General features: G+C 42.7%; 1 protein-coding gene across 2 annotated transcripts; it reads left to right on the forward strand.

The window, feature by feature from the left end:
* Window positions 1-2,483: 2,483 nt before the first annotated feature.
* On the forward strand, window positions 2,484-13,754 carry fgf16 (fibroblast growth factor 16). 2 transcript variants are annotated; one of them, XM_069892816.1, is made up of 3 exons: window positions 2,484-3,089; window positions 4,283-4,386; window positions 12,846-13,754. In XM_069892816.1, exons 1-3 carry the CDS (start codon window positions 2,813-2,815, stop codon window positions 13,089-13,091), a joined length of 627 nt encoding a protein of 208 aa, XP_069748917.1. In that variant the 5' UTR covers window positions 2,484-2,812; the 3' UTR covers window positions 13,092-13,754. The 2 variants fall into 2 exon arrangements, with proteins under 2 accessions (XP_069748917.1, XP_069748918.1); XM_069892817.1 differs by lacking the exon at window positions 12,846-13,754 and adding an exon at window positions 8,324-8,470.
* Window positions 13,755-16,039: the final 2,285 nt, after the last annotated feature.

The following is a 16,039-nucleotide window of genomic DNA, read 5'->3' on the forward strand; positions in this document are numbered from 1 at the left end:
AGATTGTATCAAGGTGTAAAGAGATATGGTTTCAATGGGACAGGAGCAGGCAGGACAGTTCTGCTTGTGAACTTTGGGTAGGCGACAGGTGCAAGGTGGTGGACCTATCATTCTGAGATGCCGCCACCACTAGACACTAAGAGGCTGGCTCCTGTGGAAATCCTCTCAACCACTTGAAGTTCATATTCAAAGACGCCACGTGGTGACAATGGCAATGGTGCCTGTGCACACGTGCAGCAACATGCATGCACCTGAACGCATAGACTAAGAATGTACAGGAACCCATCTGCTTTTTTGGGGGGTATTTTGTGCACCTATTTTTATAAATAAAGTTTATTTTTGATTTTTTGAAAATGTCCCTTAAATGGGGAGGCAGTTTAGAGTCCACCAAAGGCTGGGTCCAGAAACATACTTACCCTGAAGGAACTCGATAGGATTTTACAACACATTTGGCATTACTGAGACTTGCTTTTTGTTTCCTTCTGGAAGGACCACAGACCAGGTATTGGGGCAGGGAGGGGGGAGGGGGGCTGATATTAGAGGGAAAGTAATAACAAGACTCCACAGTGGAGGAAATGGTGTAAATTTAAATGATTGTAACAAGGTTCAGTGATGGAAATTAAGGTTGGAAAGAGAATTTGAGCAGTTTTCCTTTTGCAAAAAAAAAATCAGTCTATTTTTGGTTAAAAATGCTGTGACCTGCTGAATTTCTCCAACATGTTCGTTTCTTGCACTGGAACCCAGCATCTGCAGACTTTCCATTGCATCTGATGATTATTTTTTTTCTTTCTAGATTCAAACAGGAACCTTTTTGGTCACCTGGTTTAATCTAGAATAATCCCGATAAAATGTAAATGTTTTATACGCTAGTTGAACCAAAGAAATTGTGGTTTCATATTTCCGTGGGTCCTCAGTTCTTGGTGGGACAGGTGGAGCATCAACAATTGGCCAGAGCCCTCCCAAACAAAACTTCTATCATTCCATTTGAATGAATGCCCTGTGAGAAAGGCTGCAGTGTAATTAGTCCAAAAAGAACACTCATTTCAAAGACTTTACCAGTGAGTTTCTCTGTGCAAACCAACACAACCTCTCGAAGCTGCATCGGGCTCCTTGGACATTGTTTTCTTTTTGCCCCATGATCATTTAACCTATTTTATTCATTAACGATTGAGCCTCGGTGTAATGGCCTTCAGTTTTGAAACTCCTATGATGGTTTCCTGGGGTTGTGAGCACATCATGGGGGAGGGGGTGCTTCGTCTGAACAAGTGGGTCTCATGGTGTGCTTCGCTGCAGCTGGAGAAATTCAACGTGACCGCCGAGGGGAAAGTGATCAACAGCGACTTCTATCGAGCTTGGAGATGGAGACAGTACCTGTGCTCCCCTCCCTCCACGGTACCGCGTCAAAGACTCCAGGCGAACTTGCCCTGGCAACTCGAGGGAGTGAGCACTGATGAGCCCAGCTCGGATCCGACACAGCTCGTCGCAGAGCAGAGGGCGGAGGGGGAGGGAGCGGGGGCGGCCGAGAGATAAAATATCCCGGAAAACACCTGACCAACAAGGTGGGAGATGCTTCCCTCAAAGCCTGTTATTTCAAGTCTCCAGTTCTTGGCGAGGTTCAAATCCAAACTTTTTGATAAACAATGATCCCTGTGGAAAATAAAATAATCACTTTCTTTCTCAATCTCTCTCGGGGATTAAATGGATTGAGATGGTAAAAAAGATTCCAACGAGCCACGTTGGCAGCTTGATTTGCTACAACTAAGTACAACCTGGAGTGTTTTTGTAAGGAGCAAGGCTGGAGTTGGATATTCAACAGACTTGTGTAGGAGCCCGCGCTGCCAAGTGCTGCCATGCACCAGTGAATCTTGCAGATTTCTGTGTGTGTTTGTGTCTGTGTCAGAGGGAGAGAGATTGGTGTCTGTCTGTGATTGTGTCCATGGGATATGATTGGGGCTGTCAGTTTGTGTTGTGTCTGGGGAAATTGTGGTTGTTGATGTCTGTGTTTTGGGGTGTTGGTCTTTGTATCTGGAGGTATTGCTGTGTCAGTCTTGTTTGGGGTTGCCAGTGCGTGGATTCTGCTTGGTCCATTGTATGAGGTGTTGGTGTCTGCCTTCAGGGTGTTAATGTGTCACTTGTATTTGAGGGCGTTCTGATAGTCAGTTTCTGTCTGTACCCTGGGGCGTGGGGGGTTGCTTTGTGTGGGAGCTGTTCACTGAGGGTCACAGTGCATGATCGAGGTATTGCTTGTGGTGGTTTTGTTTCTGTGTATTGTATCAATGGGGGGGGGGGGGTTTAGCTTCGCATGTGAGTTATATATGTCTATGGAAGGGGACATGTATGTGTATTATATCTGTATAAATGGTTTTAATGTATGTCATGCATATGCATTGTGTAGAGATGATGGGTCACATATAGGGGTATTTTATCTATGTGTTGGATCTGTCTGTGTGTGTGTGTGTGTTACACAGTTAACAATGGGTTGAAGGTCTTGCAGTTCGAACCCAATGAATCTCAGAGACCATTAGCCGTGGGGATCCCAGGCGGGGCTTATTTAAATATCGAATCTGTCAATGTGCGAGGATGTATATAAACAGCTGCTTTCATCTGATTCCCCTGGACTTCAGTTATGAAATTTAAGCGGAGATTAATACGACGGGATCCCTACAAACAGTGCAGTCAAAACAAAGTCGTCTCGCCTGTTATTATACACGAGGGGGCTGCATTGGGAGACTTTCCGTATCAGCGAGCTGGTTAATAAAAAGTGATCGCAGCTCTAATCGATCGGCCCTGGCCCGGCCACCCCGTGACTCTGATGGCCGAGGTCGGCAGCTATCTGGGAGTCGTGGATGCAGACATACACCCCGTTTCTCTTGGGAATATGCCCGTGTTAGCCCAGGCCGATTCCCCCGGGTTCCTGGACGAAAGGCTCGGGCAGATCGAAGGCAGACTCCAGAGAGGATTACCCACTGACTTCGCTCACCTGAAGGGTATCCTCAGGCGGAGGCAACTCTATTGCAGGACAGGCTTCCACCTGGAAATCTTCCCGAACGGAACCGTACACGGCACCCGACACGACCACAGCCGGTTCGGTAAGCTGCAATGGGAGCCTCTCTCTCTCCCTCCCTCCCTCCCCCAGCAACTCGTATCTCGGAACTCCTTCGCACGCAGAGGTGTTGTTTGCCCTCGAGTTGGGTCACCGAGGGAGAACCTGGGGTCCGCTAGCAGCCGGGGAGGGGAGCAGGGCTCGCATTGTCCCACCGCGCTCCCTGCACGTCCATGCTCCAAGAAATGCTTGCACCTCGTCTCTCTGATGGTTCGAACGCTGCCATTGCAGAATGTATTTCTTGCTACCCTCCAGTTTGGACTGGATTACTGTGGTGAAAAGCCTGAGCCATCTGTGTGCTGGAAATTTCCCTCGCCTTGCTTTCTAGTGATGTGCAGTTAGGGGAGAGGGACTCCCCCACGGTGGGATCAGTGAGGGGGGGGGGGGGGGGGAGACACAATGCGAGCAGATGTGCAACTCCAAAAGGAGAGGCAGCGAAGCCGCCGAGCGAATGGACGCGTCACACTCGGGGGCTCCCGTTCACGAGTTAACATCCCCTGCTGCCCCCCGCCCCCCCAATCCTTCCAAAAGTTGGAACAGGTGTCTTCCATCCCCACGGATCTGCGAGACTGGTTCCAGCCGTTCGGACCCAACACACGAAGCTGGCTCATAGGAGACAAATCCGAGGTCGTTCCCTTGAAACACCCGGAGAGATTTTTCTTTCGAAGCTCCCTTCTCAGAGTTTCCATGGAGGCTGATTAGGACGCGATCAGCCCTCGTTACCCTATTTCTGAGGCCAATCATGAGATCAGAAAAGAAAGCTGAAGGGACAGAGGGTTCATGATTAGAACCAGATCTTGTGATCTGACACCGTCGTTAGTTTTCAACGTAATCGCTGGCTTTTCGTTAACTATTTAGTGATTGGGGTGGAACGAACGGCGCTGGATGGTAAGAAGTCTCCTTTAGCGAAGTGCCGGTTTGTTAGGGAGACGAGGCTTCCACCGAGGCAGCCCCCAGGCCAGGGGATGAATGGTGACCCCACTTCGGGGAGGAGGGAGGGGGCCACGCACTCCGCCGCTGGTGGGACGGGCGAGGGGCGGAAGATGTGACCGGACTCCGGGGAATCGGGCTCGTCCCAGACTGGGACCTTTGTTTGAACGCCTCCCCTGGGGAGGAACAGTCGGACTTGCCACGCTCTTTTGTTCATCGAGCGCTTCCCATTTCTGACGTGCTGTGCAGGAATCCTGGAGTTCATCAGCCTGGCGGTGGGTCTGGTCAGTATCCGCGGGGTGGACTCGGGGCTCTACCTGGGAATGAACTACAGAGGCGAACTCTACGGGTCGGTAAGTCTGACGTTTTCCCCACACGTTCCAAGCACACATGTCATGCTTAATGCACTTGGACCCAACTTTGCAGAGAACTTTGGCAAACAAATAGTAATTATTGCCAGACTTTCAACTTTTGGTGTGGGTCTGGCGTTTGTGGTGGGGGAAGGTGCTTTGAGGATGGGAAATGGAGGATTCCTGTGGATATCGGGCTCGTTTTATTCAGGACCCTCTCCGAGTGCATCCCGCCCTGAGAAATGACCCGAACGTCCCACGATCTTCCTGCCAGCTGGGTTTTCCAGCTTGCCTCTTTTACTTCCGAAGTTGCATTATCTTGTTTTCTGGGGTTCCCCCTTCAGTCTCCTCTTTTGCCACTTGTTTATACATTGGTATTCATTCATTCATTCCTAATACGTGGATGTCATCGGCAAGAACCTGCAGTAATTGCCTCAAGCAGACTCCTTCAAACCGCTCAGAGGGGATTATAACCGAGAGGGTTGTTGGGCCATTTTAGGGCTGACATCTTTCCTGTAAAGTCCTTCAGTGAATTAGATGCACTTTCCCGGGTAACCCGGCAAGTTCATGACACTCACTTTACCCCTAAATGTGTCACAGGTAGGTTAGTACAATTAAACTCGCAAATAAACATGATCCTATGTTTCTCATGACATAGAAGCTTATTTATTTGCCCGAACATGCTGATTCTCTGAGCTTTCCCATTCCACCACTGATCTCCCTGTAACCTTGGTTCTCTCTCCCCCTTCCCAGATTCTCCTGCCACCCTCCTCTCCCTCCCTTAAAGACATTCATTGTATCCAATGAACCTGCCAGCACAGTTTTTAGGATAATGGGATACAAGAAGGGAGAACAGGTCAACTCCACACTCACACCACCAGAGGCCAGAACTGAACCCAGATCGTTGGTGAGCATCAAATATGACCCTGACTGCAAGGTGTTAGAGGGGGGGGGGGGGGGTGTCCTGTGTGGTTGGTTGGAAGGGCAGAGGACAACTTCAAAAGGTAATGTTCAATAGCTCCTATGAAGGGTCTCTATGGTAAGTTCTTACAGTGTGTTTGTGCACACATACAACTCTGCAGGAAACAGGGAGCAGGGCTGATGAAAGAATTGAAAGGTGATTGTGACTTACACACACTCAACTATATGGACACGTGCACACTTTTAGCTGTACACACACACTCTCATAAATGCAACACACACACACATACTTGTACATTTAAACGACTACCCAGTGTTATGGAATCTAGGTTGTGCCTTGGGGTTTGAATAGTCCAGTGACCATCCTAGCATATTGCACAACTGTGACTTGAAGTAATTCTGCAATGTAAAGGAAGGTGTGTGTGTGTGTAGGGAGGGGGGGGGGGGGGGTGAGGAAGGGGAAGGACAGTACAAACAAAAATCCCTCTTAAAAACATGTTTAAAAGCTTCATTTGGATAGGAACAGCAGCACATTTCCTGGCTGGTCCAGACCTGTGCTAATGTAAACCCACTATTAAAAAGAATAACACCTTTCTGAACAAAAACATTGATCAGGCTTGTTTCTTCTTTGAGAAGCTGAGTATTGCTATCAAGAACTTATTGTCATGGGATTTCAGACCTAGCATTTTTTTTTTATGGTGATGTGCAGCGCACAAGGATTTTGGATCCCTGGCCCTTCTTGTTAGAACAATAACAAGAGCTGAAGGATTTTCACAAAATATCAATTTCTTTACCTGTCATGGAATTTACTGCAGCCTTTTTGGTGATATGTATGGTAGACAGCTTTACAGCAATGAGAGCTGCAACTCAATCTTCACAAATATGAGAACAATACAGTCTCTCTCTATTTTATGAATTAACCATTGTATTCAATATGGCTTATCATTGTCCAGGAAGATGTTCACTGTGGAACAGGTTTCCAAAGCATAAAAGTATAGGATGAAAGAAGTTGCCTTTATCTCACAGCTTTGAAATCCTCAGGCACCCCATACCTTTCGCAGCCAATGAAGTACTTTTGATGAACAGTCACCTTTTTAATGTAGGAAATCATGGCAGACAATGCGTTCACAGTAAGGATCCACAACTACAGTTAATAAGTAAATAGGATTTGTAGCTTAGTGATGTTCATTGAGGGTGCCCAAACACCAACATAAGTGTAGAAATTGCTATGGATTTCCTTCCAGAAAGACTACAATTAACATTTTGAGTGAGGGGGAAAAAAAAATTTTGAACGAGTTTGCCTTGACTGCATGTGTCCAGATCTCTGCAGTTGGGTTTAAATCTGTCAAGGGGATGATACCAGTCAGCTCTACCGTAACCAGCTTGAAAGACAATAGGCTATTCTAATTGTTACAGCTTACAACCTTCAGCACCGCTGAGTGAGGCACCTTCTGTCATGACATCAGAGAGTGGATGCTTCCCAATAAATACAATTCCTTTCAGCTGATGGGTTCTAAACAGTTTGGTTTGGAGCAGCTTGTGTTCTGTGTCCTACTTTGAATAATGGACTTTTTGTATGAAAACTGGAGTAAATGGAAGGAAGCAAATAAGCAAGGTTATCCTTAAAAGGATAAATGAACTTTATAGATGACCCCTTTCTAGATGCTCTTCGGTCTTAACATTAACGTAGCTTTAATGATTATGAGCATCTTGATCCACATCAAAACTGGGACAGATTAACTCACAAATTGGATGTATTTGCTTTAAATACCCATTGCTTATAAACAATAAGTTAGGACATATTAATCCCAGGTTGTACGTAACCTCACCAATATTTCTCAAGGACCCATTGTTACTGAGAACAGCAGAAATGATGTATGAGCAGAAATTAGGGAGAGAATTGAAAAAAAGAAAAATCGTTTGAGCTTGAATAAAGATGAAAGCAGCAAGTGTTGAATTTTAGTGCAGTGCAAGAGGAACTCGGTCATAATAGATCCACGGAAAGCGATAGGCAGTCAATGTTTCAGATCTGAATAAAACACACAGTAAATACTAGAGGAACATAGCCGGTCTCGCAGCGTCTATAGGAGGTAAAGATATATTACCGATGTTTCGGGGCTGAGCCCTTCTTCCAGGAATAAGGAAAAAGCAGACAGGCATCTGAATAAAGACTGGGAGAGGAAGGGGATTTGAGATGACAGTCAAAAGGTGTTAATTGGATATGATAAAAGGAAAGGTGAAAATTGATTTTGGCTCTGTTAAAAGAGACAGGGGGAACGAGAGAGTGAAGGGCTAGGTGTTCTGAGAGAGACAGAATGAACTAGAGAACAGGGGGACAAAGATGGGGGGGGGGGGGTGTTTAAAAGAAATCAAGTTTGATGCCATCCAGCTGGAGGGAACCCTGATGGAATATGAAGTGTTGTTCCTCCAATTTGCAGGTGGTCCCAATCTAGCAGTTCATGAACAGACATGTCAGCAAGGGTATTGAAATGGGAGGCCATTAGGAGATCCATGCTGTTGTGGCAGACAGAGTCAAGATGTTCACTGAAGTGATCTCCTAGTCTGTACCCAGTCTATCCAATGTAGAGGAGAGGTCCGAGCCCTTCTTCAGATGCTCAAAATCAGGTAGATGCCTATATAGGGAGCTGGGCTGAGGGAGGGGTGGAAAAGGGGGAGGAGCTCAGGCTAGCAGGTGATGTGGATATAGGAGGGAAGGGGCTGAGGTGACAGGGGGAGGGGCTAAAGCCCCAAGAAAGATACTCTCTGATAGGAAAAAGTGAAGAGGCTGGGGAGTGAGAGTAATGTAGTCTGATGGAAAGTGAGAAAACAGGAGACGGGTGGAGAACAGTTTATACTCTTTGGATTCATTGAGTCATTTACATTGAAAACTTCTGAGAAGCAAATTCACAGGGAATTAAAACAAAATTATACATTCTAAGTGAACCTGTCTGTATTTAAAGCTTTGTGTCGATCTGATTCTTGCTTTTTACCTCCCCCCTTGTGTTCTTCCTCTCCCTAGGCCCCACATTGCCACTTCTATCGGAACAGGATAAGTGTACCATTAATATACGTCTGAATCTTTTTCCAAAATAGAGCTGGATGAGTTTAAAAAAAAAATCAGCTTAAAAGTGAATTTTATTAAAGGAATAAAGTGCTACAAATCTGTTCAGTGATTATTTTCTAGCACAACCCATGGTGGGTGTTTGTTGAAACTTCATGTCTTCAAGAAAACTGAAAGGAAGACCACCAATAAATACCTGATCTGGCAAATGTACTTCCAAATGAGATCAGTTCAGTCAGTGGTTACAACCTTTTTCTTTCCACTCACATCCCACTTTAAGTATTCACTAGGCCATCAGTGCTCTGTGATTAGTAAGGGATTGCTTAAGCTGGGATGTGAGTGGGAGGGGAAAGTTAAGAATCACTGCTCTACACTCAACTGTTACTGAAATATTTTGCTTGAGAAAAATAGACATTGCCCCATTTCCTTTAGAGTTCTGAAAGCGTCCACATAACGAGTCAATTAGGTACAATTAAAACAGTGGTTTTCAAACATATTCTTTCCACCCTCATACCACCTTAAGCAATCCTAATCACAGAGCACCGCTGGCATAAGGAATACTTAAAGTGGTATGTGAGTGGAAAGGAAAAAGTTGAGAACCACTGAGTTAGAAGCCCGTGTTTCTGTTTTATACAAGTTTGGGACAATCCTGGGATCAAGGACAGTGCTACAAACAGTTATGAAGGCAACCAGGGCCTGTAAACTGTTGTAATGTTTTTACATGTTAACATTGGCAGGTGGATGATGAGTTACAATTGGCCAATCATACTTAAACATGTCAATTGTCCACATTTTCACTTTAGATCTCACAACCACAGTTGGGTAGAGAAGATAATTTTATTATGTGGATTTCCAAAATGTGTTTTCTCTAACACACATTATTGCACATTTAGTGAAATTGGTAAAATCAGCATTTGAAATCCTCTGTTTACCACAGTGAATTTTAAATTGTAGCAAATTGTTTTGTAAACTGGATTTAACAATAGGTTTTAATAATATAATTAACTGCGTAATTATAATTTCCCAAAAATTCATTGTTATTTCCAATTTCCTTTCACTTCATGCCTATTTTGTTTTGTTATCAAGCTCTTTAGTTCAATCTTGGATTTAGAATATTTATCTCATCTCATGAAATTCTGTGAGTGAAATGGGCAGCATCCAGGTGACTGACCATAGCTCCAGAAAGTCCTGGTTTAGCACATCAAGATAGGTTTGCTTCATATAAATTGCATGAATGGCAGTTGAAGATGGCCATAAAATGCAAGAAAAAATGTTTCAAACCACATGAAACATATAATTTAAAGCTTTGTGTCGATCTGATTCTTGCTTTTTACCTTCCCCCCACCTCCCCCCTTGTGTTCTTCCTCTCCCTAGGCCCCACATTGCCACTTCTATCGGAACAGGATAAGTGTACCATTAATACATGTCTGATTGTTCAAAAGACGACTTGTTTCCAAGGAGCAGGACTGGTCCTACCTGTTCTCCTTTCCTTCTGTTCCTTGCTTCCTGTTGCTTTCAAAGTAGTGCTTGTTGATTTTTGTCAATGTTCCCTCGAGTGAACTTTTCTAAACTGACTAAACAATCAGATCGAACCAGACATTTAAACATTAGGTCTAGAGCAGGGGTGGGCAACCTCTTACCATGCATAGGGTGGATGGTGTGTCAGTGGTTGAACAGTGGGCTGCACTGATAAGTGGATAAATAAATAAAAAGATGGATGGATGGATGGATGGATGGAAAGAATGCGATGATGGAGTTCAGGCGAGGGAATGCGTCTTCATCTGGAAATGCACCAAAAATCATGAGTTAGTCATTAAAATGACACAATTAAAACAAACATAGAAGTCAAAAAGGAGAAATAATGAGTCACAATGAAAACAAAATAACTAACCCCAAAAGGGACAGCAGTGAGAAGGGGCTCTCACACAGAGAGAGGAAGTGACAGAAAAATTTACGTACAGATGGGGGGGGGGGGGGGGGGGTGTCTTCAGCGCAGAGGGCAAGGGGTATAGACACAGCAGAAGACAGTGGGTTCTCCAGTGCATTGAGAGGGGGAGCCACGCACTGAAAGCAGGGGAGGGGGCGGGGGGGCAGCGATGCACCAGGCTGGATAAATTTGAATCTGGCTGTAGGTTGCCCACCCCTGGTCTAGAGCAGCATTGTCAACCTTTTTTTCGGCTATGGCTCCCTATAGGACTCTACTCAAAGTTTATGGGCCCCCTTTTGTGAAGCAGGCTTTTTCTTCTTTTTCTTAATTGTGTTGTAGCCCCCATTGAGAATGGCTGGTCTAGAGCACACAAGAGGTGCCATATGCTGGAATGTGGAGTGATGAACAAAATGCTGGAGAAACTCTGGGTTAAGATGGAGAAAGGAATTGTCAATATTTTAGTCTGTTAATAATAATCTTCTTATTAAACGGGTACTTTGTAGAAAACAATAACTACAAAAACATCTAATCACATGTTTAACTGAATTAAAAAGAGACGATTAAAAAAAATAATAAACATTTCCAGTGACACCCTGCATCTGGACTTTCGTCTATGTTGGGGAAATAATGCAAGTTCCTCTACTTGAAAATATCTTGTTCTCCCACGTATGCTTAAACATAGACACTCATAGTAAGAATAAATATATATTTTTATTAGGTACACAAAGTTAACACATGGTATTGAAAGATTACCTGTATAATGCCAACTTCAATAAAACATCAAAAAGGTTTAAAAGTATGTTTCTCCATCATTAGCGTTTAGCGTAATACTGTTACAGCGCCAGAAACCAGGGTTTGAATCTGTAAGGAGTTTGTACATTCTCCCCATTTCTCCTCGAGTTACCCCGGGTGCTCTGGTTTCCTACCACCCTTCAAAACGTCTAGGCAAATTGAGTGTAATTGGGTAGCATGGACTCGTGGGCTGGAAGGGCCTGTTCCCATGCTTTATGTCAAAAAATAAATTTATAAATCAAAAATGCAGATTATGGTAATTAAATAGCATATTTGTTTTGAACGTCCCATTAAACTTTTCCCATTACTTTCTCTACTCATGCAGTTCCCTAGTCTAAATTTTGATGGCATTTGATTTGAAATATGAAGTTCCTCCAGAAGATGGCGCTTTGGTCCAGATTCCAGCATCTTGTGTCACTGGCTTTAAGTGATTGTTCAGCTTATTGTTGTTTAGAGGAACCAAACCTTTTCATAGTAAAAACACAAAGATGGAGAAACCCAGCAGGTCAAACAGTGTATATATAACAAAGATAAAGCTTGAACCCCTTCATCAAGGTCTGAGCAAAATGTAGGCAGGTTCCCAAACAAAATGGTGGAGGGGTAGGGGTGGAGCACGGTCCCACAGGCAGGAGGTAATAGGTGAATAAGGGAGGGAGGGCACACCAGCAATCAGGAAGAGAGGGAATGGTCTGTGAATGAGAGGGAAGGGGGTGGAGAGCTGGAGCAAAGGAGACAGAGGGAGAACAGGGAGTGGTCTAGTAGAAACCAGCGAAGTTAATGCCATCAGGTTGGAGTGCCAAGACAGAAAATTTGGCGTTGCTCCTCCAATTCGTGGGTGGTCTTGGTTTGACAGTACACGAGGTCATGGACAGACATGTCAGTGTGGGAGTGGGGCACAGAATTGAAATGGTTGGCCACTGAGAGACTGACATAGACAGAGTGAAGGTGCTCAGTTAAACAATCTCCCAGTTGGCATCCCATCTCCATTGTAGAGTAGCCCACAATATGGGCACCTTCCCTCTAGATGGTTTCCCCTTTCCCTGCTCAAAGTGATGAGATCAACTTTGCAACCTGGACAAGATGATTCTAAACATGATGATACATTTCGAATGAGCCCCTGACTCTTACTTCACTGTATTAAGTTACCAGTGACAGATAGGTTCATGTTCCTGAAGCAAGATCTTGAAAGTTTGTTCCCTATAAAGAGCTTGGTTATGTCTTGACAATGCCAAAGGAATAATGTTTCTATTCAAAGCAGTTTCAATTGAAATAATAAATATGATAAAGCTGATATCCTTAATCTGCACTATTTTTGGCTATAATATTAAATGGCATTCTTTTTCAACTAACGTCTACTGTCTGAGGGAAAGAATTCATATTTTAGAGTCGATCCAATTTCTCGTGCAACAGGGACAGAAATTTGACTACATTTTATTTGGGAAATAATATAATTTGAAAATATATGAAGCTACTTGGTGTTTAGAATTAATAATGATCAATTGTACTGTGTTAATGGATTGATTGTATTGAAGACATTCTGTTAGTTTCCCACTCCAACAAGGTAAATACTTAAAATGAAATACAAATGTAACTATAAAACAGTAAACATCTTCAGTTTTCTTTGTGAAGTTTGGATTCATTCTCCAATTTGGGGTACTGGCCCCAAGTTCACAAGATGTGAACTTACTAAACATCTGAATGAAAAAAGTGTTACTGAAAATACATGAACTCCCCCCTCTGATTAATATTTTTATTTTACAGAAAAAATTAACACCCGAATGTGTTTTCCGGGAACAATTTGAAGAGAACTGGTATAATACCTATGCATCAACTTTGTATAAGCACGTGGATACAGGGAGACATTATTACGTGGCTTTGAATAAAGACGGATCTCCACGGGAAGGATATAGGACTAAACGGCATCAAAAATTTACTCACTTTTTACCTAGACCCGTGGACCCTGAAAAAGTACCCACATTATACAGAGACCTCTTGAACTTTAGTTGATAAATTCCAATGCCTTGCATGTGTTGTACATACGCGGGGGCTTCAGCTATTCGGGGGAGCAGTGCCAACGACAACCTCGTGGCCATTTTGAGACGACCACTTTGGTTGAATTCATTACCACTACTAATACTATCAAGCCATTATCGAGTGCACAGTTCCAGGACTTTCCTTTATACTCACACACCTATATTCTCCACTGAATTTTGCTTCTAGATAATGGTTGAAGAGAAGAGGTACAAAGCTTAATAGACAATGGACACTTCTATTGCAGAAGAGAAATGAAAGGCCACTAAGTGGTGTTAAACGCTGCTGCAAGGAGCTTTGAGCTAAAAATTATATATTTATCAAAAGTTGATATATTTTGGATCTGTGGATGAGAACCTACTGAAAGCTGTTATTTACTATGTGGTGTAAAAAGAGAAGAGCCAACAGGATACAAGGTTCCCAATCTTTGGAATGGGCTAAATTTACCATGGACACTGTACACATCAACAATAAACTATTTATAGAAATGTCAATATTCTATTTATTTTATATATTTATTTATTACATAGAATATATTTTTAATGACGATGTATAGACCAGATTGCTATCTGGAAGGATTAGATCCTATTGAAATGTAAATGACCACTTTTTAAATTATGAAGATCTAAGAATGTTGAGTTTGACAATAAAAATACTTTGTTAAAGCAAAAAAAGTATATTGTACAATTAACATTGCTTGTTCACTCTTAATAAAAAGAAATTATGATGGAAATGTTTGCTAAAACTAAATGTGTTATAAATATTCTCTAATAATTCTTAATGTAGCAATTATGTAAATTTTTAGTATGCAATTTGCAATTCCTCTTTATATTGGTATTTAGCATATTTAACTATTAATCGCTTACCTAGCTCTCAAGTTCTATGGAGATGTTGCATTTAGAGTCTGGTAAAAGTAAAATCTGAGAATTTCTTTTTTTAAGATGTAAATTTTTCCAGTTCTTTGTTAGAATATTGATTCATTTCAGTGTAATGCTTTCAACCACTTTTGAAAAGGAATTATTCCCCATCACATGTAACACAATTTAATGGATGACAAGTTTCCATCTTTGGCAGTCATCACCTTGATTAAGAGGTGTGTGGGTGAATTCACTTTTAGAAAGGCAAGTTCAATCAAAATCTGTGGACAAAATGTGCTTTTTTTTAAAAAAAAAACTTTGAGGGGTGTCTTGAGCCCATGTTGGCTGCCCTTCCCAAATCTCTTGGGATAAGCCTATTAGTTTTAAATTCCTCAGTAGATTATTTGCTGATACCTTTTAAAATAGACAAAAATTGAGAATATTTTTGATAAAAATCTAAAAGAATAAAATGTTTAAGGTAAATTTGAATGAAGAAAAATTGCCAATTTCTGGCGAAAAATTCTCAGATCTCCTTTGCCTCATTCAAACTTTCACCAACTTTTCCTCACCTCTAGTGATGAAGGAATATATAGTTTAATTATTTTTAATGGCTTCCTTTCAGAACTGTGTCCTTTTTGGAAATGGTTTGATGATATTCCACATTGATGTTCAAGAACCTGGGATGTAGGTCAACATTTTTTTTTAAACATGCAACCCGGTAACAGGCCCTTTCAGCCCACAGCCCGTGCCGCCCAATTACATCCAATTGACCTACAACCCTGGTATCTTTTCGAAGAGTGGGAGGAAACCAGACCCCCCCCCCCGGGAAAATACTGGAGAACGTACGAACACCTTGGAGACAGTGAAGGACTTGAACCCCAGTCCTAATTGTTGACATTACGCTAAATGCCATGCCGCCCATTTTCAATTCCATTTTTAAAAAATTGAATTTAAATTAGATATACGGCACTGTAACAGGCCTATGAGTCTGCCACCCAATTTACACCCCATTAACCTACACCCTCGTATGTTTTGAAAGGTGAGAAACTGGAGCCAGAGAAAGCCCATGAAAACACAGGGAGAACGTGCACACAGACAAAAGGCAAAGGTTCCATTATTGTCACGTAATACTATATTTTGAATGTAATATACATGAAATTCTTTAAATTTGTCTATCATGAAGCAGACACAGTCACCACTGTCCAACGCCCCTCACGGAAATGATGGTTTACAAGGGCAATGCTCTAACCATTGAGCTATCAGAGCCTCTGGGGCTAACTGTTACGTCAACCGTGCTGTTCTTTTAATCTTTCAACTTATTCGATCCTGTTGTATTTAACAAATCTACCCAGGTTGTTTACATCACCTGTCAGAGCAGTATACATCAGCATGTACCTCCTGAAAACAATACTCCTAAAACAAAAATATACAATTCTATTGAATGAAAACGCTGGCCAGTTTCTCCAACTGTGCACCAATTAACAAACCAGTTGAATTTCTAACAATCCTGTGAATTCGCTTTTAGCATAATGCTTGAGATGAACTGCCAGGAATTTACCTCTATTGCTAAACCCAAAGTTAGTGTATGAGAGAGCACAGAGTGAGACTGATGACAACTCATGGTAGCGTCGGGTAACATAGGATGTAGTTAGGATGCAGAATACTTCACTTCATCCTCTAACCTAACCACACTGGAAATATTTCATATGTCCTTACTGCCATAATAAGTGGGATTCTCCATCTGATCCAAATTACTGCGAACAGTTTAATACAGTGAACTCGTATTCAGCTGATGGGAACTGAAACTATAGCACCACAAATTCTCTAAGTTTTCTCACAGCAGTGAGGCGGACCACCAGCACAGGTCCCAGAGGTGGAGGTTCAGCATGCCTTTTTAAACACTTCGGCCAAATTCAGAAGCCAGCAACCTTTAATGTCTGCGAGCCTGTTGCACTAATTCCCAGATAAACAGGAGTTAATCCAACAATGCAGTGGCTACAGAGATACTTGAATATTTTGGGGGAGGAGAGAAAGTTACTCTTTCAACCTTTTATGGAATAAAATTAA

This window comes from Narcine bancroftii, chromosome 8 (assembly GCF_036971445.1).
Source record: "Narcine bancroftii isolate sNarBan1 chromosome 8, sNarBan1.hap1, whole genome shotgun sequence".
In the NCBI taxonomy this organism is placed as follows: domain Eukaryota; kingdom Metazoa; phylum Chordata; class Chondrichthyes; order Torpediniformes; family Narcinidae; genus Narcine; species Narcine bancroftii.